Raw genomic sequence first — 26,886 nt, forward strand, 5'->3', positions numbered from 1 at the left:
AAAGGTCTTCCTTTGCCGTTGGTTCACCCTCCAATGGCCGCCGCGGCCAGCGCGATGCGGCCGGCGCACTGAGCTGATCCGAAGGCAGGAGCCAGGAGCTAGGTGCTTTTCCTGGTCTCCCATGGGGTGCAGGGCCCAAGCACCTGGGCCATCCTCCACTGCACTCCCGGGCCACAGCAGAGGGCTGGCCTGGAAGAGGGGCAACCGGGACAGAATCCGGCGCCCCGACCGGGACTAGAACCCGGTGTGCCGGCGCCGCTAGGCGGAGGATTAGCCTAGTGAGCCGTGGCGCCGGCCTCCCTTGTTTCTAAAACATCCTGTGTTAAATGTAGAAAATTCAAGCATGACCAGTATTTATGTTTTGATGTGTGATTTGTTATCTAAGAACCCTGGACACATGAGATGCTAAGTCAGAGTTAGATTTTTTCATTTCATTGTTACTGGAATATATAATTGGTAAGGAATGAGGCTGAGAGGTTATGAGTGACATGGTTCCATAAACTGTGATAGCCAATGAGCTGTTATTGAAGTGGCTTTGTTTCATGATCAGATTTGCATTGTAGGTAGATTGTGCTGGCTATGATATGGTTAATGAATTTTGGAGAAGCAAGGCGAGCATTAGAGTGATTAGTTTAGACACTGCAATAATTTGGAATATTGGTTTTGGTAAAAAGTAGAGTAATAGTGCAGAGTAGTAGGTATATTTGAAGGAATTGAGGATTAAATTCAGATATAATGGAATTTGGTGAATTAATTGGGAATGAGGGAGAGAAACAAATTGAGGGTTTTACCCAGGTTTCTAGCTTATACAACTAGGTGGACAATGGATGGACTGGATGGATAAGGATAGTTCCATTCTCTGAAACAGGGAACGTAAGGCGAGGAATAAGATGGAAAGGTGATTTAAATTATCTGTAGACATGTCTTAAGTATCTGTGGTATTCCACAAGTGGAAGTGAGTTGTAGGCAATTGTTTTTTTTTAGGTTTGCCATTAGGGAGAAATATTTGGACTAGAGATTCAGATAGGGGTCATCAAAATAAAGCTTGTTAAATCAGTATAGGGGCCAGTGCCGTGGCTCACTAGGCTAATCCTCCACCTGTGGCGCCAGCATCCCGGGTTCTAGTCCCGGTTGGGGTGCTGGATTCTGTCCTGATTGCTCCTCTTCCAGTCTAGTTGTCTGCTGTGGCCCGGCAGTGCAGTGGAGGATGGCATAAGTGCTTGGGCCCTGCACCTGCATGGGAGACCAGGAGAAGCACCTGGCTCCTGGCTTCGGATCGACGTGGTGCACCAGCCGTAGCAGCCATTTGGGGGGTAAACCAATGGAAGGAAGACCTTTCTTTCTCTCTCTCTCTCTGTCTCTCTCTCACACTGTCTACTCTGCCTGTCCAAAAAAAAAAAAAATCAGTATAGGAAATAGATTGTTGGGGCTGGTGCTGTGGCGCAGTGGGTTAAAGCCCTGGCCTGCAGTGCTGGCATCCCATATGGGCGCTGGTTCAAATCCCCACTGCTCCACTTCTGATCCAGCTCTCTGCTCTGGCCTGGGAAAGCAGTAGAGGTTGGTCCAAGTGCTTGGGCTTCTAGCTTCAGATCAGCTCAGCTCCAGCCATTGTAGCCATTTGGGGAGTGAACCAGCACATAGAAGACCTCTCTCTGTCTATCTGTCTCTACTTCTCTCTGTAACTCTTTCACATAAAAACAAAATAAATCTTAAAAAAAAAAGTAGATTGTTGTATCCAGGGCAAAGTATATAGCTTGAAAAGAGACACAAAATTGAGAAGATATGGTAGATTTTTTCACCTTGTTGATAGTGTGTTGATAGTGTCTTACTTTGGGGGATACTTTGGAATAAGGTTATTGCATATCTAAGGACTTGCTTTCATCTTTGTTCCATAAATCTCTGTTCTACATAGTTTAACTGACTCATATGAGAGATTTACAAAGTTACCAAATGGAGTTGCATATACAGTTGAAAATGAAATTTTAACTATCTCCATTTGAAGTCATATAGGGAAATATTTATAACAATGGCCTCAGAAAATTTTAGAGTATTAAATATGCCCAGAACCTCACCTTAAAGCTTATTTTCTGATTAAGTAAGATCACTTATTTTAATGATCTTTGCTTATTTGGTTTACTACTCCTTACTTTGTTGAATCTAGTTAGCTTTTAGATGTCTCTGCTAGTTAGAATTACTTTATTTCTATAAAATTAGATATTATTTAAAAGAAAATTTGGCTTATCTTGGGGGTTGTTTCTGTTATTTAACTTCTGTTATTTTTCTAGTTTTTCTATCACAACAATATATAAATTATAGAACATTTTCAAATAGCATAACAAAACAAAGAAGCAGGAAAAGAGATCTACTTTAATCCACTAGTCAGAAGCAATTGTTAACAGTTTGGCACACTTTGCTTCCAACATGCTTGTTCTATTTACTTTTCTTCTTCTTCTTCCTCTTCCTCCTTCTCCTCCTCTTTCTCTTCTTCCTCATCCTTCTTCCTCCTCTTCTTCCTCCTCCTTCTTCCTCTTCCTCCTCCTCCTCCTCTTACCCCCTCCTCCCTCTTCCTCCCTCCTTCCTTCTCCTCCTTTCTTCCTCTTCCTCCTCCTTTCTTCTTTCTTCTGATTTTATTTATTTATTGAGAGGCAGAGTCACAGGCAGAGAGAGGGAGAGACAGAGAGAAAGGTCTTCCATCTACTGGATCACTCCCCAAATGGCTGCAAAGGACAGAGCTGGGCTGATCCAAAGGCAGGAGCTTCCTCAGGTCTCCCACATGGGTACTGGGGACCAAGCACTTGGACCATCTTGCAGTACTTTCCCAGGCCAGAAACGAACTGGCGTCCATATTGGATGCCGATGCCACAGGTAGAGGCTTAGCCTACTATGCCACAGTGCTGGCCCCTCGCTTTTCTCCTTTACATGGACTTTTAGCTGTGTAAATTATGATGGGTGAGAGGAAAAGTCTTTGTTGCTTCTTGAGATAGATCAGTGTTTCTCTAAATAGTTTTTCATTGTTGTCCCATAAGAAAAATTAAATTTCTTCCTTTACTAGAGAAATTAAACTTTAGAGAAGAAGACTTTATAAGATTTGGTTGTGCATTAGAGGGCCATATTACTGTAATAGTTAAGGTTTTCTTGCCCTAACTCTGAGCCATTTTTTGCCCCCCGTGGATTACACTGCCCTTGCTGAGAATGCATGAGATATTTTGAAAGACATTTAAATTATTAGAATATAAATGTATTTCCTATAGATAACCACTGAAGTTTAGGTTGGACTTTAATCCTGGTCCTGAGTTAGTAGATTAAAGAACAGTAGCTTGATTTGCATGAACTGAAATGTAAACTTGAATTTTACTGTGTTTCTTCTCTTATCTGTGTGTGTACTTAATTTTTAAAAGTTCCTACTGAAGGCATGCATTTCTGAATCATAGGACTATTTATTTCACAAATTTACAAAATTTTGTAAAACATACGAAATAAATTTCTATTCAACTTTTTCCTTTTCTCCAAGGTGCGATTTGATAGCATAGGTGGGCTGAGCCACCATATTCATGCGCTAAAGGAAATGGTGGTATTCCCACTTTTGTATCCAGAAATTTTTGAAAAATTTAAAATTCAGCCTCCAAGGTAAGTAATATCTTTTAAAACAATTTTTAATTTTGTTTTAATTAGTTTTTAACAGATTCAGTATGCTTTGTAGATGCAATTCTAAGAACAATGCTATTCCTTTCCTCCCTTCCTTCCTCCCTCCCTCTCTCTCTCCCATCTCCCTTCCACCCTCTTTCCTTCTTCCCGTTTTTTAGTTTTTGAGATAACATATTTTAAATTTACATTGCAATAAAAAGGCTTAAAGCTTTGCTTAAAAGAAGTTTAACAAGTAAAAAGCAAAAAGATCCTAGTTTAATGGGAATATGGACAATGATTATAAACAGTAATTGAATAGAAAAATGACCATTTAACCCACAAACACATAAATTTTAAAGTAATCACAGATCATTTAAACTTTAGAAATATTCTAAACCACTGATTTCACAAAGGTATAAAACAAAGTTTTACAACACTATATTTTAAAAATTTTAGTTCCCATACATATGGGAGAAATGCGGTATTAGTCTTTCTGGGTCCAGCTTATTTCACTCAACTTATAATGTCCTCCAGTTGCATCCATTTTGCTGCATGTGATAGAATTTCAGTCTTTTTTTATAGCTATATAATATTCCATTGTGTGTATATAGACCGCATTTTCTTTATCCAGTCGTCTAATGATGGACACATTGATTAATTCCAAATTTTGGCTACTGTGAACAGTGCTGTTATGTACATGGTGGTGCAGGTGTTTTTTTTTTGAGTGTTTTTCTCTTCATCCCTTCATTTCTTTATTTTTATAAAGAAAACAGATTTCATGTATTTCATATATACATTTTAAGTATATGATAGTTCTCCCCCGCCTCCCTTCCCTCCCAGCCTTCCTCCTCCTTCTTGCTCTCACTGATTGTTAGAATTTTGCTGAATCCCATACTAGGTTTTAAATAGTTACAAAATCTACCCAAATCTTAATGGTTGAATTTTTATTAACATTAAATTCAAATTTCCATTTAACAATATCTATATATATTTGATAGAAATTATTGTAACTCCTGTTTCCCCAAAGATATTTATATGTTCCAAGATTTTCAGGTTATTCAATGTTTTCACATTATTTGACCACTTAACCTAATGACAGATAAGAATATGAAAACTGTTATGAGTGAAAAGTAAAAAGCTTCTGAAAAATGAATTTCTCTTTTGTTAATGAACTTGATGGAACTGGACATCTTTACATTAATCTAGACCCAGAAAGAAAAATTTGCATGTTTTCTCTTATAAGTGGAAATTAATGTATAAAAAGTATAAAAATCATGTTTATATCATTTGATATACAGTTATATATATTTCTTCATTAAATCACACAATGTACATGATAATGTAGCCTCCTTTGCTTTTTTTATAGAAAGGTTTTATTTAATAAATGCAACTTTCATAAGTATAATTTTTGGATTATAGCGATTCTTCCCTCCATACCTGTCTTCCCACCCCCAAACCATCCCACCTCTTATTCCCTCTCCCATCCCATTCTTCATTAAGATTCATGTTTAGTTATCTTTATATGCAGAAGATCAACTCTGTACTAAGTAAAGATTTCAACAGTTTGCACCCACACAGACACAAAGTATGAAGATTAGCTTTTTTCTTTTCTTTTCTTTTTTTTTTTTTTTGACAGGCAGAGTTAGACAGTGAGAGAGAGAGACAGAGAGAAAAATCTTCCTTCCGTTGGTTCACCCCCTAAGTGGCCACTACGGCCGGCGTGCTGTGCTGATCCGAAGCCAGGAGCCAGGTGCTTCCTTCTGGTCTCCCATGCGGGTGCAGAGCCCAAGCACTTAGGCCATCCTCCACTGCCTTCCTGGGCCACAGCAGAGAGCTGGACTGGAAGAGGAGCAACTAGGACAGAATCCGGTGCCCCAACTGGGACTAGAACCTGGGGTGCTGGTGCCGCAGGTGGAGGATTAGCCTAGTGAGCCGTGGCGCCGGTCTGAAGATAAGTTTTACCATTAATTCTCATAGTATAACACATTAAGGACAGAGGTCCTACATGGGCAGCAGGAGCACCGGGACTCCTGTTGTTGATTAATCAATTGACACTCTTATTTATGACATCAGAGATCGCCCAAGGCGCTTGTCATGAGCTGCCAAGGCTACGGAAGCCTCTTGAGTCCACAAACTCCAACATTATTTAGACCAGGCCATAATCAAAGTGGAAGTTCTCTCCTCCCTTCAGAGAAAGGTACCTCCTTATTTGAAGGCCCCTTCATTCCACTGGGATCTGACTCACAGAGATCTTTCATGTAGGTCATTTTTTGCCACAGTGTCTTGGCTTTCTATGCCTGAAATGCTCTCATGGGCTTTTTAGCCAGATCTGAATGCCTTAAGAGCTGATTCTGAGGCCAGAGTGCTGTTTAGGGCATTCTGTGAGTCTGCTGTGTGTCCTACTTCCCATGTTGGATCGTTCTCTCCTTTTAATTCTATCAATTGTTATTAGCAGCCACTTGGTCTTATTTATGTGATCCCTTTAACACTTACTCCTATCTTTGTGATCGCAGGTGTCTGTTTTGATACATTTTGTTCAAGTCTTTTTGGTATATACCTAGTGGTGAGATGGCTGGATCATATGGCAAGTCTGTTTCTCGTTTTTTAAGAAATTTTAACACTGTTTTCCATATGGCTGCACTAATTTAGGCTTCCACCAACAGTGTATCAGTTCTCTCCTTTGTACACATCCTGGTCAGCATTTGTTTCTCTCTCTGTTTTGGATTTTAGCCATTCTGCCAGAGTTGAGGTGATATCTCATTGTGGTTTTGATTTCCATTTCCCTAATAGCTAGTGATGTTGAGCATGTTTTCATATATTTGTTGGCCATTTGTATTTCTTCTTTTGAGAACTGTCTATTGAAGTCCTATGTCAGTTTCTCAACCAGATTGGTAGTTTTTTGTTGTTGTATTTTTTTAAGTTGCCGATATATTTGGGATATTAATCCTTTGCAGATGGGTGGTTTGCAAATATTTTTTTCCCATTCAGTTTGATGTCTTCATTCTATTGATCATTTCCTTTGCTATGCAAAAGCTCCTGAGTTTTATGTCGTCCTATTTACTTAGTTTTGCTTTTGTTGCATGTGCTTTGGGGTCTACACCAATGTCTTGGAGTGTTTTCCCTACATTTTCTCCCAGCAACTTCAAAGTCTCAGGTCTTTTTTTTTTTTTTTTTTTTTTAAGATTTATTTATTTTATTTGAAAGAGCTACAAAGAGAGGAGAGACAGAGAGAAAGATTTTCCATCCACTGGTTCACTCCTCAAATGGCCACAATGGCTGGGGCTGGGCCAGGCTGAAGCCAGGAGCCAGGAGCTTCCTCCATGTCTTCCATATGGATGCAGTGACTCAAGTACTTGGGCCATTTTTCACTGCTTTCCCAGGCATATCAGCAGGGAGCTGGATCAGAAGTAGAGCAGCTGGGACTCAAACTGGTGCCCATATGGGATGCTGGCGCTGCAGATGGTGGCTTAACCCACTATGCCACAGTACAGGCCCCAGTCTCAGGTCTTTAATTTAGGTCTTTGATTTATCTTGGGTTGATTTTTGTATATGATGAGAGGTATGGATCTAATTTCATTCTTCTACATATATAGATCCAGTTTTGCCAGCACCATTTGTTGAAGAGACTGTCCTTACTCCTCTGTATGGCCTGAGCACTTTTTTAAAAAATTCAGTTGACTGTATGTATGTGGATTAATTTCTGAGCTCTCTATTCTGTTCCACTGATCTATGTATCGGTTTTTATTTCAGTACCATGATGTTTTAATTAATGTAGATTTGTAGTCTGCTTTAAAGTCAGGTATTGTGATGCTTCCAGCTTAATTTTTCTTGTTAAGGATCCATTTTGAATCTTTTTGTGATCTCATATGAATTTTAGGATTGCATTTTCTAGTTCTGTAAAGAATGTCATTGATATTTTGATAAGGATTGCATTGAATTTAAAGAATACTTTAAGTAGCATAGACATTTTAATGATAATGACTTTTGATCCATGAACTAGAAATCTTTCCATTTTGTTGAGTCCTTGATTTTTTTTTTTTTTAAGATTTATTTATTTTACTTGAAAGTCAGAGTTACACAGAGAAGGAGAGGCAGAGAGAGAGAGAGAGGTATTCCATCCATCCGCTGGTTCACTCCCCAGCCAGTTACAACGGCCGGAGCTGTGCTGATCCAAAGCCAGGAGCAAGGAGCTTCTTCCGGTTCTCCCACGAAGGTGCAAAGGCCCAAGGGCTTGGGCCATCTTCTACTGCTTTCCCAGGCCATAGTAGAGAGCTGGACAGGAAGTGGAGCAGCTGGGATTTGAACTGGCACCTATATGGGATGCTGATACTGCGGGCCATGGCTTTACCCGCTATGCCACAGCGTTGGCACCTTAATGATTTCTTTTATCAAATTTTTTTTATTTATTTGAAAGTCAGAGTTACATAGAAAGGAGAGGGGGAGAGAGAGAGAGAGAGAGAGAGAGAGAGGGAGAGAGAGGGGTAGGTAGAGGTCAGTTTTCCATCTGATGGTTCACTCCCCAATTGGCCGCAATGTCCGGAGCTGTGCCAGTCCGAAGCCAGGAGTCAGGAATTTTTGATTAATTTTGTGTGGCTGCTGTAATTGGAAGCTGGCCTTTAAAAATGAAGTCTTCCATCAAGGTAAAGAAATAAACTATTTTATTTAGAGCTGACTCTGAGGTCACTGAGTGCTACTTAAAGCAATTCCCATTCTATGAATCTGCTGTATGGACTCCTTCCCATGTTGGAGCATTTCCTCCTCTTTAATTCTAAAGTGACGTGATCACTTTAACACTTAATCTCACCTATGTGATCACTTTAAATCTTAATCCTATCTATATATGATCATTTTAAAACTTAAGCTGTTGTTAACATTACCATCTGGCCCAAGGGGATTTGGGATCCCATGGCAAGTTTTTAAACTGTACCCTTTGAAGGCCTTAGGAATGCATGCAGAGCTATACAGCTGTACAGTCTCTTTGTAGGATTGAGTACCAGGAGCCAGCCATGTGGAGGAACATGCAGGCCAGAAAGCATGGGGCAGGTGGCCCGAAGGATACGCGCCCTGGAGGCGCAGGGCAGCATGGGCCTGCAATGGCAAAAAGACAAAAAAAGGGGAAATTTATCCATTTCTTTGAGGTTTTCCAATTTATTAGCATATAGTTCTTCATAGTAGTTTCTTATGATCCTTTGTGTTTCAGTGGTGTTGGTTGTAATGTCTCCTTTTTCATCTCTAATTGTATTTATTTGAGTTTTTTTTTCTTTGTTAGTCTAGCTAGAGTTTATTTTATTTATCTTCTCAAAAAACCTATGTTTTGTTTTGTTGATCTTTTGTGTTTTGTTTTAGCTTCAATTTCATTTATTTCTACTCTGATCCTTAGTATTTCATGCCTCTTTCTGATTTTGGGTTTGGTTTGTTCTTGCTTTTCTGAGTCTTCAAGATGTACTATTAGATCTTTAATTTGAGACCTTTTTTAATGTAAGCACTTAATGCTTTAAACTTGCTTTTTTTTGTTTGTTTTTGAAGATTTATTTATTTACTTGAGAAGCATAGTTATAGAAAGAGAGAGAGGTCTTCCATCCACTGGTTCACTCCCCAAATGGCTGCAATGGCCGGAGCTAGGCTGATCCGAAGCCAGGAACCGGTAGCTTCTTCTGTGTCTCCCACATGGAATCAGGGGCCCAAGAACTTGGGCCATCTTCTGCTGCTTTCCAAGGCACATTAGCAGGGAGCTGGGTTGCAAGTGGAGCAGCTGGAACTTGAACTGGTGCCCATATGGGATGCAGGCATTGCAGGCAGTAGCTTTACTTGCTACGCCACAATGCTGGTCCCATGGTGTGTTTCAACTCCAATGTATCTTTATCGATTTTCTGTCTGGGTGACCTGTTCATTAATTAGAGGGGAATATTGAAGTCACCCACTATTACTGTATTGGAGTCTATCTCATCCTTTAGGTGTCTAATAGTATTTGCTGTATTTGGATGGTCTTGTGTTAGATGCATATATATTTATGATCATTATGTCTTCTTGATGAATAGAACCTTTTATCAAACTATGTCCTTCTTTATCTCTTTTTACAGTTTCTTATTTAAAGTAAGTTTTTCTGATATCTGGATATGTGTGATTGCTTTTGATTTTCATTTGCCTGATAGATCTTCCAGCTCTTCATTTCAGTCTGTGTGTATCTTTGTGAAGTGAGTTTCTTGTAGGCACCGTAGTATTGTGGTGTCGTGGTTTTCTATCCATTCAGCTGATCTAAGCCTTTCGGTTGGTTAATTTAATCCATTTACATTCAAGGTTAGTACTGATAGAGAAGAACTAAGTAAGACCTGCCATTTTGGTGATTGGATAATGATTCTATGTGCTCTGTTAATGAATTTGTTGGTAACATAGGTTTCATGCTTACTTCTAATGTAGGACACCCTTCAGAATTTCTTGTAAGGCTGGTCTGTTGATGGTGAATTCTCTCAGTTTTTGCTTATCTGGAAAATAGTTTATTTCTCCTTCATTTTTAAAGGCCAGCTTCAGTGGATATAATATTGTTGGTTGGAAGTTTTTATTTTTATTTTTATTTTTTTATGACTTTGACTACATCATCCTACTTTCTTCTGGACTGTAGGGTTCAGCTGAGAAATCTGATGTTAATCTAATTGGGTTTTGTTCATATGTAACTTGACAATTTTTTCTTACTGTCTTTTTTCCCTTGTCTTTAACTTTTGACAATGTGATGACAATATACCTTGGGGAAAATTTTTTTTTTGGTTGAGTAGCTTGGGGTTCATTGAGCTTCTTGTATCTGAATGTCCATGTCTCTTTCAAGACCTGGGACATTATCAAGTATTATTTCATTTAGCAGGTTCCTAATGCCTTTTTCCTTTTCTCTTTCAGGAATGCCTGTGATATGTATGGTCATTTAATAGTATCCTGTATTTCACATAGACTTTCTTCATTCTTTTAAATTCTTTGCTTTTATCTGATTGAGTTATTTCAAAATTCTTGTCCTTGAGGTCAGAAATTCTTTCTTCCATTTGGTCTATTCTGTCAAAGCTCTCAGTTATATTTTTTATTTCACTGATGAAGATTTCGTCTCCAAAATTTGTTTGGTTATTTGGTTCTTTTTTTTTTTTTTTTTTTTTTTTTGGACAGGCAGAGTTAGATAGTGAGAGGGAGACAGAGAGAAAGGTCTTCCTTCCATTGGTTCACCCTCCAGATGGCTGGTATGGCTGGCGCGTTGTGCCGATCCGAAGCCAGGAGCCAGGTGCTTCCTCCTGTTCTCCCATGCGGGTGCAGGGCCCAAGCACTTGGGCCATCCTCCACTGCACTCCCGGGCCACAGCAGAGAGCTGGACTGGAAGAGGAGCAATCAGATCAGAATCCGGTGCCCCAACCGGGACTAGAACTCAGAGTGCCGTCGCCACAGGTGGAGGATTAGCCTAGTGAGCCGTGGCGCCGGCCTCTATTTGGTTCTTAATGAGTCTGTTTCCTTAGTAATATTTTCATTCATGTCATTCATTGATTTCTCATCTCTTTAATCTGTGTATCTGTATTCTTTTGCATCTCACTCAGTTTCCTTACAGTCATTATTTTGAGTTCTATGTCTGACATTTCATAGATTTCGTTCAGTTCAGGATCTAATTCTTGAGGAATATTGTGTTCTTTTGGAGGCATAATGCTACCTTGCTTCATGTCTCCTGTGTCTCTACATTTATGTCTGCCCATCTGATGTATTCGTTCCATCTTCTTCAGTCATCGCCATCTCAAATTGTCAATTTCACTTCTACAGGTTTCCTTTTAGAGGCTCTGTTAGTTAACACAGATCAAGGAGAACTAAGCTGCTTGGCTTATTTTGGGACTGGCTTATTTCACTAAGTATAATGTTTTCCAGTTGTATTCATTTTGTTGCAAATGACAGGATTTCATTTTTTTTATAGCTGTATAGTATTCTATGGTGTACAAAGCCCATAATTTCTTTATTCAGTCTTCAGTTGATTGACATTTATGTTGATTGCATATCTTAGTTATTGTGATTGAGTTGCAATAAATATGGGGGTGTATATAACTCTTTAATATACTAATTTCATTTCCTTTGGGTAAATTCCCAAGAATGGGATGGCTGGGTCAGTTGTCCCTTCTTCTTTATGGAGTAGTTTTATTGGAAAAGAGCTGTGATTTAGCTAGAATGCAGGGTATCACTTGGCTTGTTGCTTTGGCTTTGGTTGTAAGTGAACCCACGAGTGTAGTCTCTGAGTGATTTCTTCTTTTTTTTTTTTTTTTTGACAGGCAGAGTGGACAGTGAGAGAGAGAGAGAGAGACAGAGAGAAAGGTCTTCCTTTGCCGTTGGTTCACCCTCCAATGGCTGCCACGGCCGGTGCGCTGTGGCCGGCGCACCGCGCTGATCCAATGGCAGGAGCCAGGAGCCATGTGCTTCTCCTGGTCTCCCATGGGGTGCAGGGCCCAAGCACCTGGGCCATCCTCCACTGCACTCCCACAGCAGAGAGCTGGCCTGGAAGAGGGGCAACCGGGACAGAATCCGGCGCCCCAACCGGGACTAGAACCCGGTGTGCCGGCGCCGCTAGGCGGAGGATTAGCCTAGTGAGCCACGGCGCCGGCCCGATTTCTTCTGTCTTAATCAATGTTGGCTGTGTCTGTAAGTGGCACAGTGGCCTAGTGCGCTGCAGTTCATAGGGATGGAAGTATGGCTATGAGTTGAATATGGATTTCCTTGCGGGTGTACCTTGGGCCCACAGAGAGCTGGGTGTCGTCTCCCTGGTGAATGTGACAGCCAGGGCCTTGTTCTTCGTGCTGAGGGAGACAAGGGTAGCTACCCTCTTGTCCTACTGGCAAGCCTGAGTGACGCCAGGGCTTGTGGCACCAATTGCTGTGACTTTAGGACTGTGTGATACAGGTGGACCCTTCCTCAGGTCCTAGGAGAGTCCAACAGCTCTAGTCCTTGGACTAGAGGATGTGAAGTGAAGCCTGTTGCAGTCCTACGGGGTGACTACAAGGTATACAGGAGATTTTACTGTGGAGGGCGCGAGTCTAGAGGGGTGAGATACAGGTGAGTCCTTACCTATGTCCACCAGGTAGAGTCCAGTGACACTGAGAAATTTAGAATGAGTTGTTACAGTGGCCAGTGCTGTGGCATGGCAAATAAAGCCGCTGCCTATAGTGCTGGCATCCCATGTGGACATCTGACATATGGGCCCAGCCATGCTACTTCCTAGCCAGCTCTCTGCTATGGCCTGGGAAAGCAGCTGAAGATGGCCCAAGTCCTTGGGCTTCAGCACCCACGTGGGAGACCTGGAAGAAGCTCCTGGCTTCTGGCTTCAGATCAGCCCAGTTCTGGCCATTGCAGCCATTTGGGAAGTGAATTAGCAGGTGGAAGACCTCCCTCTCAAACTCTGCCTATGCCTCTGTAACTCTGCCTTTCAAATAAATAAATACATAAATAGATAAATCTTTTAACAAAAAAGTGATCATAAAAAAAAAAAGAATGAATTGTTACAGTCCTGGTTTTGCAGGGTATAGTGGGGTCATTACCCAGATCTCCCAGAGTGGGAGCAGATTTTTTTATGGGCAGCTTTGGTGTTAGCTCCCAGCAGCTTAGGTAAATTACCCTGGCTCATATAGTGTGTAAGTGTAGCTCTGGAGCTAATGCCCCAAAGCTCCCACAGTTGCAGGGTGCAGGGGATCCTACACGTTGCCCTGACTCTGACTTCTGGTAGGAGCAGAGTAAAGGCGCCACTGTGTAGGTGGGAGAGGGCAGGAAAGGAAAGCAAGCCAGACTCTGCTGCAAGTCTGGTAGTCGCTCAGACACCAGTCAGCTCCCTGGGTTAAAGTCAGTCAGTGTGTAACTGTGGAATTCCCAGTTCGTGCGATTTCTTCCTGCCTTGAAGTGGTAAAATGGCAACTCAAAGCCAGTCTCTGTCTTCTCTCCTCTTGTCCTATGGAGTCTTCGTGTTCATGTTTTTTTTTTTTTTTTTTTTTTTTTTTTAACCTCTTCACCAAAAATTTCCATCAGATCCCTGGAAACTTAGTCCTTCCTTTGTTCTTTTCGTATCTCAGAGCAGCTTATATTAGTGTGGCTACACCCTATTCAGCCATCTTGGATCCTCCTGTAATATCCTATTATTATTATTATTGTTAACTTACTGTCATTTTTACTGTTTATCAAATTTCAATTAATTAAGAAACTAGAAATATTTTCTATGCATTTATTTAATGCATTTTGTCAATGCAATTTAGAAATGAAATTTTATTGTTTAGGGCTCAGAGGCTGAGGTACTAAGTGTGTTCTTGACGTTTACATTTTAGGATTTAGTGGTCAGGTTCTGTATGTGGGCATTGAGTATACAACTAGATTGCCCAAATGGATTTTCATGGATTTGGCTTTATTTTTTTATTTGACAGGTAGAGTTACAGACAGTGAGAGAGAGAGACAGAGAGAAAGGTCTTCCTTCCGTTGGTTCACTCCCCAAATAGCCGCTACAGCTGGTGCTGTGCCGATCCGAAGCCAGGAGCCAGGTGGATTTGGCTTTCTAACAGCATCAAGCTTCACGCTATATATTCCATAGTTTTTTTTTTTTTTTAAGATTTATATATTTTATTTGAAACGCATAGTTTTATATATAGAGAGACAGACAGAGACAGAGAAAGAGAGAGAGAGGTCTTCCATCCCCTGGTTCATTCCCCAAGTGTCTACAATGGCCAGAGCTGAGCTGATCTGATGCCAGGAACCAGGAGCTTCTTCCATGTCTCCCATATGGATTCAAGGCCTCAAGTATTTGGGCCATCTTCTGCTGTGTTGTTCCCAGGCATATTAGCAGGGAGGTGGATTGGAAGTAGAGCTGCTGGGTCTCAAACCAGTGCCCATATGGGATGCCAGTGCTGCAGGCAGTGGCTTTACGTGCTACGCCACAGTGCTGGCCCCTATTCCATAGTTTTTGAACTTGATTTCATTGAAATATTGACTTGATGATGGCTCTTTTATTAGTTTTTCTTATTTTAAGATTTATTTATTTATTATTTGAAAGACAGAGTTACAGAGAGGCAGAGGCAGAGAGAGAGAGAGAGGTCTTCTATTCATTGGTGCACTCCCCAAATAGCTTCAATGGCTGGAGCTGAGCTGATCTGAAGCCAGGAGCTTCTTCTGAATCTCTCATGTAGGTGCAGTAGCCCAAGAACTTGGGCCATTTCCTACTACTTTTCCAGGTCATAGCAGAGAGCTGGATGGGAAATGGAGCAGTCGAGACTCGGACTGGTACCCACATGGGATGCCATCACTTCAGGCAGCAGCTTTACCTGCTATGCCACAGTGCTGGTCCCTATTAGTTTTTGAGACACAAAGACACACGCAGACACACACAAACACACACACACACACACACACACACACACCCACCCCTCAGTGGCTGCAGCTGGATTGGGCCAAAAATTTGGAACCAGGAATTCAATCCAGATCTCTCAAATGGATGGCAGGAACCCAGTTAACTAATTGAGCTATCACCTGATGCCTCCCAGGGTCTCTATCAGCAGGAAGTTAGAGTTTGGTGTTACAGCTGGGAATTGAACATAGGTATTCATATGTGGGATAGGAGATTTTTCAGTCACTGGGCTAAATGCGTGCCCTGATGGAATATTTTTGAAATGGGGTGTGGCTAATAATTTTTATGATCAAATTAATTCTGATCAAGAGGTAGTTAGCTAGTGAACTATTAGAAAAGGCTGGCTGGCGCTGTGGCTCACTAGGCTAATCCTCTACCTGCGGCGCCGGCACACCCGGTTCTAGACCCGGTCAGGGCGCCGGATTCTGTCCCGGTTGCTCCTCTTCCAGTCCAGCTCTCTGCTGTGGCCAGGGAGTGCAGTGGAGGATGGCCCAGGTCCTTGGGCCCTGCACTCGCATGGGAGACCAGGAGAAGCACCTGGCTCCTGGCTTCGGATCTGCGCGGTGCACCAGCCGCAGCGGCCATTGCGGGGTGAACCAACGGCAAAGGAAGACCTTTCTCTCTGTCTCTCTCTCTCTCACTGTCTACTCTGCCTGTCAAATAAATAAATAAATAAATAAAAAGAAAAGGCTGAGAATTTATGGTAAAGGAAATTGGCAGAATAAAATATTTTGAAGTTGTACATATAGTCTGTTAGATTTAAACATGTCTATTTTTGTCAAGGAGGCACTTTTATTCAGACTTGGTTCTCATTTGTTTTCCATGCGTTTAAGGATATGGAAATCTAAAATTGTTAGCTATTTGAATGGATTGAAAAGTTGGTCTATATAATTTGATAGTGACCTTTTAAAAATACTTACTTGTTTGAAAGGTTGAATTAAACACACACACACACACACACACACACACATACACACACACACAGAACGAAAGTTATATCTAGAGTTGTCTTCCATCTACTGGTTCACTTTCCCAAATGAGTGCAACAGCCTAGGCTGGATCAGGCTGAAGCCAGGAGCTAGAAACTCCATCCAGGTTTTCCATGTGGGTGACAGGAATCATCATTTGCTGCTTCCCAGGTGCATTAACAGGAAGCTGGATTAGAAGTGAAGTAGTGTTGCATCCACTTGTCCGCTAAAATAGAATATTATAAAGACCAGTGACAGTCACACATGAATTTTATTGAAAAATGTGAGGCAAATGGGAGGCAAGGCAATTGATCGGGACCAGTAACTGATTGGGACCAACATTCCTTACCAGAGTGTGGCCCCCCAGCAACGAGTTACACAGCTTTTTTTTTTTTTTTTTTGACAGGCAGAGTGGACAGTGAGAGAGAGACAGAGAGAAAGGTCTTCCTTTGCCGTTGGTTCACTCTCCAATGGCCGCCGCGGCCAGCGCGCTGCGGCCGGCGCACCGCGCTGATCCGATGGCAGGAGCCAGGAGCCAGGTGGTTTTCCTGGTCTCCCATGGGGTGCAGGGCCCAAGCACCTGGGCCATCCTCCACTGCACTCCCTGGCCACAGCAGAGGGCTGGCCTGGAAGAGGGGCAACCGGGACAGAATCCGGCGCCCTGACCGGGACTAGAACCCAGTGTGCTGGCGCCGCTAGGCGGAGGATTAGCCCAGTGAGCCACGGCGCCGGCCGAGTTACACAGCTTTTTAAATAGTATTCTATCCACTAGGTTTCACAGTTTCAAACCCCTGGTATGCAATGAGCAGTAAAAAACCCAGAATATGGTTGTAAGGTAACAGTTAACAATAACAAGTCCAGGAACAATAACAAACCCAGGATATGATTGTAAGATAACAGGTCAATTTAGGCAGAACTCTCAGGTTGTGTCCTTTCTCAGTTCCTTGGAATTTGAGCCCACATAGTTTCACAAGATACACCCTTAGTCGTTAGCAAGCAAAACTAATATGTACAGAAGCAAGAGATTCGCAATTAGCTTTTAGCCACACTCACTCCATTTTGATTTTGACTCTACGTCATAACTTTTTGTTTTCACTCTTTCATATATTCAAGACACTTTCACATATCAATAATGTATTATTTTGTTGACATTTAAAAAAAGATTTATTTACTTGGAAAGCAGAGTAATTGAGACAGACAGTGAAAGAGAGAGAGAGACAGAGAGAGAGACAGAGACAGATAGACAGACACAGAGAGGGATCTCTGCTGGTTCATTTCCGAAATGGCTGCAATGGCTAGGTCTGGGCTAATGGAAGCCAGGAAGCAGAAACTCCACCTTGGTCTCTCACATAGGTGGTAGAATCTCAGTTTTTGGGCCATCTTTTGCTGCCTTCCCAGGTGCATTAGCAGGAAGCTAGAAGCAGAGTAGCTGGGGTAGCTCTCTTATATGGGATGCTGGCTTTTTCACAGTGCAGGCTTCTCCCTGTGCTGTTTTGTTAGTAGTATTTTATTTTGTAGATACACCTGTATTTACCTATCTCTCTCTGTCTTTTTTTTTTTTTTTAAAGATTTATTTATTTGAAAGACAGAGTTACAGAGTGAGAGGTAGAGTCAGAGAGAGAGAGAGAGGTCTTCCATTCTGCTGGCCCAGTCCTCAAATGACCACAATGGCCAAAGCTGAGCTGATCTGAAGCCAGGAACCAGGAGCTTCACCCAGGCCTTCCACACGGGTGCAGGGACCCAAGGACTTGGGCCATCTTCCACTGCTTTCCCAGGCCACAACAGAGAGCTGGCTCAGAAAAGGAGCAGCTGGGACTCGAACCGGTGGCCACATGGGATGCTGGTGCTACAGGCTGGGGCCTTAACCCGCTGTGCCACAGCGCCAGCCCCTACTTGTCTCATTTAATAACATTTATTTTTAAATTTTTCACAGCTGGAAACTTTGTTCTATTTTAAATCTTCTTAAATCTATCAGTATATATTTTTTGAGTATATATGTATGATATAGTCTAAAATGTGAAATTTCTGGATCATGGGGAAATACACTTAAAATTTTGGTATATGTTGCCAGGTTATTCCATACTTTCTTCTACTAAAGAATGGTGCTTTGACGATTGAGCAAAGTGAACTTTTTTTTCCCTATACATTAGAAAAAACTTTATCAAGATCTAGTAATCATAATATACATTAATACAAAATTATATGTTACTAAGGGACATTCTTTTTAAGTATCAGTAGTGATAATATATTACTATCACTTATACTGATGATATATCAGTAATGATGATAATATTATTTATTTATTTTTTTGGGGTTCTTTGTTCCTGTAGGGGCTGTTTGTTTTATGGTCCTCCTGGTACAGGTAAAACCTTGGTCGCCAGAGCATTAGCTAATGAATGCAGTCAAGGAGACAAAAAAGTGGCTTTTTTTATGCGAAAAGGAGCAGATTGTTTGAGCAAGTGGGTTGGTGAATCTGAAAGACAACTTAGGCTTCTTTTTGATCAGGTAAGAGAAATAAGGTAATCTGAGAATATTTTTCTATAGATTATTTAATGTATTTATCTTGCAATTGTAGACTGTTTATTAAGGAGGTAATATGTTAAAGTTGGGTTCAGTAATCTGAAATTGTCTGCCTTTGAGGTACTGTTGTTTCTCAGTATCTACAGGGATGGAGGGAAAAGGAATTGAATTTCAGTGTTCAAGTCCCTGATATAAATGATATATATTTGCATGTAATTCTTTGTATCCTCCTGTATACCTTAAATCATCTGAGTTACTTATAATATCTAATGCAGTGTAAATACTATGTAAATAGTTGTTATTCTGCATTATTTAAGAAATAATGACCAGAAAAAGTGCTACATGTTCAGAACAGATGCAATTTATTTTTCTCAATATTTTCTATCTGTGGTTGTTTGAATCCATGGATGTGCAACCCCTGGATGCTGAGGGTGGACTATATTTAAAAACAGTTTAGCTAGTTGTTTAATATTTATAATGATTCACAGCACATTTATTGAAGTGGCTACCAGGCATATAATGCCATGTTTGGTGCTTTTGAGAACACAGGATATATAACATGTCTATTGTTAGACTGAAATCCAATTGGGAAAATAGAATAGACATTAAAAGTTAAACATCTATGCAAAAAAATCCCACAAAGCAGTGTGTTAGTTGTTTTTCTGATTTATAAATGCAGCGCTGAAACAACTCAGAAATAAGTGAATGCTTCTTTTTTATAGATTCATTATTATTTTTTATTTATTTGCAAGGCAGAGTTACAGAGAGAGGAGGAGAGACAGAGAGAGAAAGAGAGAGTTCTTCCATCTGTTGGTTCACTCCCCAAATGAACAAAACATCTAGGGCTGGCTCAGGCCAAAGCCAGGAGCCAGGAGCCTCCTATGGGTCCCCACCTGGTTGCAGGAGTCCAGGAAGCTGGGGCATTCTCCTCTGCTTTCCTAGGTGCATTAGCAGGGAGCTGGATCAGAAGTGGAGCAGCTGGGTCTTGAACTGGCACCCATGTGGGATGCCGGTGTCACAGGCAGAATGAGGTCAATATGTAAGCAATCTCTACTAATTATATATAACAGTAACTTTAAAAATTTTATTTCCCGTACCTTCTAAGATTAGTCACTTTTGGGGCTAGCTCTGTGGTGTAGTGGGTAAAGCCGCTGTCTGCAGTGCCAGCATCCTCTATGGGTACTGGTTTGAGCCCCGGCTGCTCCACTTCTGATCCACTACTCTGGCCTGGGAAAGCAGTAGAAGATGGCCCATATCCCTGGGCCCCCACACCGGTGTTGGAGACCCAGAAGAGGTTCCTGGCTCCTGGCTCTGGATCAGTGCAGCTCTGTCTGTTCCAGCCAATTGAGGAATGAACCAGCAGATGGAAGACTTCTCTCTCTTCCTCTGTCTGTCTGCCTTTTTGTAACTCTGCCTTTCAAATAAATAAATAAATATTTTAAAAAAATTAGTCACTTTTGATTGTTTGAGCTAGTGAAGAAGGCCTTTCATATTTGGCAATGTAACTAATATTTGACATGATATAAAAGTTCTTCCAGGTATTTATTGAGCAGTTATTATTGAGTTGATATACACATAGTCTTTGGTAATTAGTAAAGCACTTCAAATATTTTTAAATTATTAATATATAAAATATGGTATATTATATATAAAATATGGTATATTTTATATATTGGATTTACAAAGAGGATTAGGTAAGATTCCTTTAGAGTGTTTTAATGTCTAGTCGGAATGTAGTTGACTTCAAGAGAGTTTAATAATTATTGAAAAATATTACAAAGCTACAATGATAGACGAGGGAAGAATTGGCTTGGGAATGAAGGTATATTGTCCAATGAGTTCATTTAACAATTTTTATAGGGCTGTACTTTTTAGCCAGTTTGTGTTGGGGACAGGAATATTTCTTGGTTTCATTGTAGAGTCTCCAAATTTGGTCCTCTTTCCTGACATGAAGCAAGACAATCATTGACTCTGGGATGAAGGGAGAAATTAGGTGTTTATTTGCAAAGCACAGAGCAAGCAGTTGGGCAACTTTCACTTAATTCCTGGGCTCCTTTGGGTGTTAAAGACAAGGAATCTTATAGATTGAGGTTGGAGTTGAGAGGTGCGTGTTCAGCTCCTGTGAAGGTCTGTGTTGGCCTGCATTGCTTGTACCCCTTCTGTGACTGGTCAGTGCTAACATGCTTATTTGAGAGTTTTGATGATGGCAACTGGATTTCAGTCATTTTGGGGGCTGTGTGCTTGTGGTAGTTAACATTTTGCCCGAGTCCTGGTTTTGCTGGAACAACCTTCAAGACAAGATCTAACATCAAAATGCTATCTATAGAAGATATAAATGATCTCATGAATCTTGTGATCAGGGACCCTGTGGAGCTGGCCATTGCACTCTCTCAAATTAGTAAGTTAATTTAGTAAGAGTTTGATTTGCCAAGAAACTTTAAGCTAAGTGAGAGAGACTGAGAGACCAGGGTCTGATGCTATTTAGTATCTACTTCACTGTCACTGTATAGGGGCTTGATACTAGTTTTCTTTCAAGACCATAGGGTGAATCACATTGCTGCTTTTAACTAAGTATACTTTATTTCTTGGGTAGCCATTTGGCCTGTTGGTTAAGCTGCTGGTTGGGATGCCCATGTCTGCCATGCAAGTGCCTGGTTTCATGCCCAGATCTGGCTGCTGATTCCAGCTTCCTGCTAATGCAGACCTTGGGAGGCAGTGGTGATGGCTGAAGTCGTTGGGTCCCTGACACCCATCTAAGAGACCTGGACTGAGTTTTTAGCTCCTGACTTCAGCCCCCAGCCTGTGGCCATTATGGGGAATGGATCAGTGTAAGGGGTTTGCCCTCTTTTCTCTCAAATAAATAAATAAATAAATAAAAATTTTACTTTATTTTATAATTTTCTTTGGTGAATAAGAGTAGTTGAAATGTTGGTTTCCTTTTTCTTTTAGTCTTTTATTGCTTATACTTGTGATTATTTTAAATGGTGGATTCTACATTCTGAATTAAGGACATGATATATGCACTCAGTGAAATGAGGCAGTAATAAGGGCTAAGAGTATGGCCTTTGATGTCAGGTGTTAGTTTATGTCTCACTTTCCCATAAAGTATACAGATCTTTTGTTTGATAGCAGTGGTAATACCTTTGACAGAGAAGAAGTATATAAAATGTATGTTGCAATGGCTGGCACATAAGTTAATTCTACTTCTCTTTTGTAATCCTGTGAGGCTGTGATTGCACAAAGTGGCTATTTATGTATAACAAAAATAATTATCAAATCTTAACTCTTTTTCTCTTTTGTAATTCCTGTTCTTTTAATACCACTACTTTTTTTCCCAAAAGTCAAATTTTATGTTTGAATTGTCCTTCATTTCAAATTAGAAAACCCTGGAAGTTTAATGTATATTGTATTAATCTGAGAAAAATGGAAAATTCATATCCATTCCTTAGTAAACCTATCTTACTGTGAACTAAGAATTTGTTGTTAATTTTGAAGCATAAATTATATTGAATAAATTTATGTGATAAAATGTTTCATTTGTAATTTCATATTTATTCACCTTGAATCAAATTAAATTCCTGCTAGATCTACTATTTAAATGAGAAAAATGACAGAAGGTAGCAGAAGAAGACAGAATTTTGTTTACAATTTCAGAGTATGGAGGGTCTAATTATGGAAGAAAAGATCGAATGCATAAAATAGCTTTTTAAAAGATTACATTTATTTATTTGAAAGTCAGCATTATAGAGAGAGAGGGAAAAACAGAGAAATCTTCTGTCTGCTGGTTCACTCCCCAAATGGCCAGTGCTGGGCCAGGAACCAGGAGCTTCATCCAGGTCTCTCATGTGGGTGGCAGGGGTCCAGACACTTGGGCCATCTTCCACTGTTTTTCCCAGGCCATTAGCAGGGAGCTGGTTTGTAAGGAAAGCAGCTAGAACATGAACTGGTGCCCATATGGGATGCTGGTGTTGGCAGGCAGTGGCCTTACTTGCTATGCCACAATGCTGGCCCCTAAGTAATTTTGAAACTTCTGCATGGCAACAAAATACCAGTCTTGGTCCATTTCCTGTTGTTGTCTTAGAATGCTACAACTGGGTCATTTATAATGAGCAGAAACTTACTGACTTGTAGTTCTAGGGGCTGAGAAGGGGCCAGTATCTGGTAAGGGCCTTCATAAGGGCTGCATCATAATATGGTAGGAGACAGCAGAAAGGCAGAGAGAAAAGGGAGACTGAAGCAGAGGTAGGGAGGGGGTGCCCTCCTCAATCCATTTCCAAGATACATTAGTCCGTTCATGAGGGTAAAACCCTCATGACCTAAAAGCCACTTAAAGGTTCCAGCTCCCTGTAGCATCAGTGGCAATTATATTTCAACCTGAATTTTGGTGGTAACAGTAGTATAAATTAAGCCAAAAGATAGGACCTGTTACAGAAAAGTATTTACTTTTTTTTTCTTAAGAGGCTAATTTTTTTTTTTTTTTAAGATTTATTTATTTACTTGAAAGAGTTACACAGAGAGAGAGGAGAGGCAGAGAGAGAGAGAAAGGTCTTCCATCCCATGGTTCACTCCCCAATTGGCCGCAACAGCTGGAGCTGTGCCAATCCGAAGCCAGGAGCTTCTTCCAGGTCCCCCATGAGGGTGCGGGGGCCCAAGGATTGGGCCATCTTCTGCTGCTTTCCCAGGCCATAACAGAGCTGGATCAGAAGTGGAGCAGCTGGGTCTTGAACTGGAGCCCAAATGGGATGCTGGCGCTTCAGGCCAGGGCGTTAACCCGCTGTGCCACAGCATCGGCCCGGGCTAATTTTTTTTTTTTTAACATTTATTTTATTCATTTGAAAGATTAACAGAGTTAAGGAGAGATAGAGAGAAAGAGATGTTCTATCTGCTGATTCACTCTCCAAATGATCACAATGTCCAGGGCTGGGCCAGGAGCCTGGAACTCCATCCAGTCTCCCAGTTGGGTGGCAGGGGCATGTCCTTTCCCAGGCACATTAGCAGGAAGCTGGATTGGGAACAGAGCAGCCAGGACTCATACCTGGTGCTCACATAGGATACCAGTGTTGCTGGTGGAGGAGACTTAACCCACTGTGCCATAGTACCAACCCCTAAAAGGGCTAATATTTAAAATAAATGAATAGCTTCCACAAACCAGTAAGGAAAAGACCAGTGATCTGGTGACATAATGGACAAATAATATGAAGTTTCATAGAAAAAGCAGTCTGTATTGGTCTGAAAGAAAATGTACTCACCTTCACTCAGAATAGAAATGAAAATTAAAGCTACATTAACATTCTAAAAAATGATGAAAGTCAATAAGTTTGGTAATACATTGTTAGTACACTGATATATTTCTAGTTAGAGTGTTAGTAAATTCAGCAGAAGGCAATTTGCAAATACCTGTTAGAGATGACACATACTTTCGAACTAATAGTACCATTTTTTAGTATTTATTATACTGATATATCTTATTCATATGAAATAATATGCACAGTTTATTACAATATTGTTTATAGTGGGGACATTTTGAAAAACACCTAAATTTACACAAGAAGGGGACTGGTTTAATTATGATACATTTATACAGCGGGACATTATACAAGTGTTAAAAAAAAATGAGGCGCATCTCACATGGACACTAAGAAAAATTGTTATATTAAAAAGTCTGATAAAAGGAATGTATATTATGTGCTATCATTTAGGTTTAAAAATACATTTTTTTAAAATTTGTATGTATAAATATGTATGGAACAAAAAGCAACTGGAAAGAATAGTTGCCTACTGGGAGAAGAGTTTGTAGTTGGAGATTGAGGTGGAGACATTTCCTTTTTACTGTGTAGCCTGTCTTACCTGCTCATGTACCATTTGCTTATATTACTTAAGAAATACAATGAATTTAGAAAATTAAAGTAGTACAGTAAATAACTTTTGTTTTCTTTTTACTAGGCGTATTTGATGAGACCATCTATAATATTTTTTGATGAAATAGATGGATTAGCTCCAGTTCGCTCTAGTAGACAGGATCAGATCCACAGGTAATTTTTCCTAATCTGATTTTGTTGAGTTCTTTTTCACTCATTGATTTAGTATTTAACCTTAGCCCTTGGCTAAGTACTATGAGGCTTAAGAAAGAAATTTAAAATTTGGAGAACACTTCTTTCATTTAGCACAGTGGTCAGCAAACCACAGCCTGTGGGACAAATTAAGCTCTCAATTTTTGTAAATGAAATTTTATTGGAAAACTTCAACATTGAAAAAAAAAACAATATCAAAACATGTTGATTCCTTCAGCAACCCATGTTGCTTTTGTGCTACAAGAGCAAAGTTAAATAGTTGTGAAAGAGAGGACATATGGCTTGAAAGATTAAAACATTTACTATATGACCTTTTACAGAAAGGGTAGCCTAATCTGATTTAGCATAATATTTTGAAATTTGTGTAATGTATACTAATACTTCATTCCTTTATATTATTCCTTGGTATGCATGGATGTGTAGCTCTTCTTGTTCATAAGCCATCTGATGGGATTTGTTTTGCTTTATTTTTGACTATTATGTTAATACTACTATGTTCATGTTTTCCTTTCTGTTGGGTAAATGCCTAAAAGAGGAATATCTGGATCCTATGGTAAATATATGTTTACATTCAAAAGGTGACACTATTCTGTATTTCAGAGTGGTTGTACCTTTTTATATTCCAGTAATGTTTGAGAACTTAAGTTGCTTCTCATCTTTGTCAGCACTTGGTATTGTTACTCTGTTAGCCATTCTAGTATGGATTTAATTTTCATTTTTCTAATGATTAATAATATTGAGCATCTTTGTATTTGTTTATTGCTCATTTATGTATTTTTGTGAAATATCTATTAAATCTTTTGCTCTTAAAAAAAGGCATTGGATTGTATTATCTTTCTTTGTTGCAAGAACTTTATATACTGTTGACACAAGCACTTTGTTAGATTTTTTTTTTTTTTAAAGATTTATTACTTGAAAGGCAGAGTAACAGAAAGAGAGGGAGAAACGGAGAGAGAGATCTCCCATCTGCTGGTTCACTCCCCAAATGGCCACAATGGCTGAGACTGGGCCAGGCCGAAGCAGAAGCCACGAGCTTCTTCCAGGTCACCCACATGGGTGCAGGGGGCCAAGCATTTGGGCTATCTTCTGCTGTTCTCCTAGGTGCATTAGCAGGGAGCTGGATTGGAAGTGGAGCAGCTGGGAATTGAACCAGTGTCCATAAGGGATGCCGACATTGAGGGTGGCTGTATAACCCACTATACCACAGTGCCTGGCCCTTGGATTTGTGTTTTGAAAATTTTGTTGTCTGGCTTTTGCTTATGTTTTGTTTTGAAAAGGAAAAGATTTAAATCTTAAACTGTGCTTTTTTTGTTCTGCTTGAGAAAAATTGCCTAATGTGTTAACAGGTTTCTTCTATATTTTATTCTAAAATATTAATAGTTTTAGCTCTAACAATTAATTCAATGATTTATTTTAAGTTAATAATTGTATATTAATATGAGGTAAGAGTTTGAGTTAATTTTTATAAGGTACAAGGTAGCAAGTGAAATTTATTTTTATATAACTATGAATTTTTTCCAGGACTATTAAAAAGTTACTTTGTCCTTATTGAATTTCTTGACATCTTATAAGTGTGTGTCTATTCCTTTATTTGCAAGTTGATTCCTTTGACCAACAGGTTTATTTTGACCCCATTGTTTTGATTACTGTAGTTTTATATATTAGGTCTTGTAAGTATAAATCCTCCAATGTTTTTCTCCTTCAAAATTATTTTATTGGTCCATTGCCTTTCCATGTATATATTTTTTTTCAAAGATTTATTTATTTATTTGAAAGGCAGATTAGAGAGAGGTAGAGGCAGAGAGAGAGAGAGAGAGAGAGAGAGGTCTTCCATCTGTTGATTCACTCCTGAAATGGCCATAATAGCCAGAGCTGGGCTGATCTGAAACAAAGAGCCTGGAGTCTGGAGCTTCTTCCAGGTCTCCCACGTGGTTGCAGGGGCCCAAGCACTTGAGCCATCTTCCGCTGCTTTCCTAGGCCATAGCAGAGAGTTGGATTGGAAGAGGAGCAGCCAGGACACGAACCAGCACCCATATGGGATACTGGTACTGCAGGGGGTGGCTTTACCTGCTAAACCACAGCACTAGCCATATATATATAACGCATACATATATATTTTAAAGATTTATTTATTCAAAAGACAGAGTTACAGAGAGAGGTACGGACAGAGACAGAGAGAGGTCTTCCACCTGCTGGTTCACTTCCCAAATGGCTGCAATGGCCGGAGCTAGGCTGATCTGAAGCCAGGAGGAGCCAGAAGCTTCTTCTAGTCCCCAACATGGGTATAGGGACCCAAGCACTTGGTCCATCTTCTGCTGCT

The 26,886-nt window shown here is 40.3% G+C and overlaps 1 protein-coding gene across 6 annotated transcripts in view; it reads left to right on the forward strand.

Moving 5' to 3' along the window:
* ATAD2B (ATPase family AAA domain containing 2B) overlaps positions 1-26,886 on the forward strand; it is a 221,718-nt gene that overhangs the window by 73,690 nt on the left and 121,142 nt on the right. For all 6 annotated transcript variants that reach the window (XR_016229549.1, XR_016229550.1, XM_002710061.6 and 3 more), the window contains exons 11-13: positions 3,512-3,627; positions 18,306-18,480; positions 24,439-24,527. Coding sequence is in view for 4 of the 6 variants with exons in the window: in XM_002710061.6 (XP_002710107.1) it covers positions 3,512-3,627; positions 18,306-18,480; positions 24,439-24,527 (380 nt within the window). In the remaining 2 variants the exon portion in view is untranslated. The remainder of the gene's footprint in view (positions 1-3,511; positions 3,628-18,305; positions 18,481-24,438; positions 24,528-26,886) is intronic.

The sequence above is a fragment of the Oryctolagus cuniculus genome, chromosome 2 (assembly GCF_051225735.1).
Source record: "Oryctolagus cuniculus isolate XC-2025 breed Fujian yellow rabbit chromosome 2, ASM5122573v1, whole genome shotgun sequence".
NCBI lineage: Eukaryota > Metazoa > Chordata > Mammalia > Lagomorpha > Leporidae > Oryctolagus > Oryctolagus cuniculus.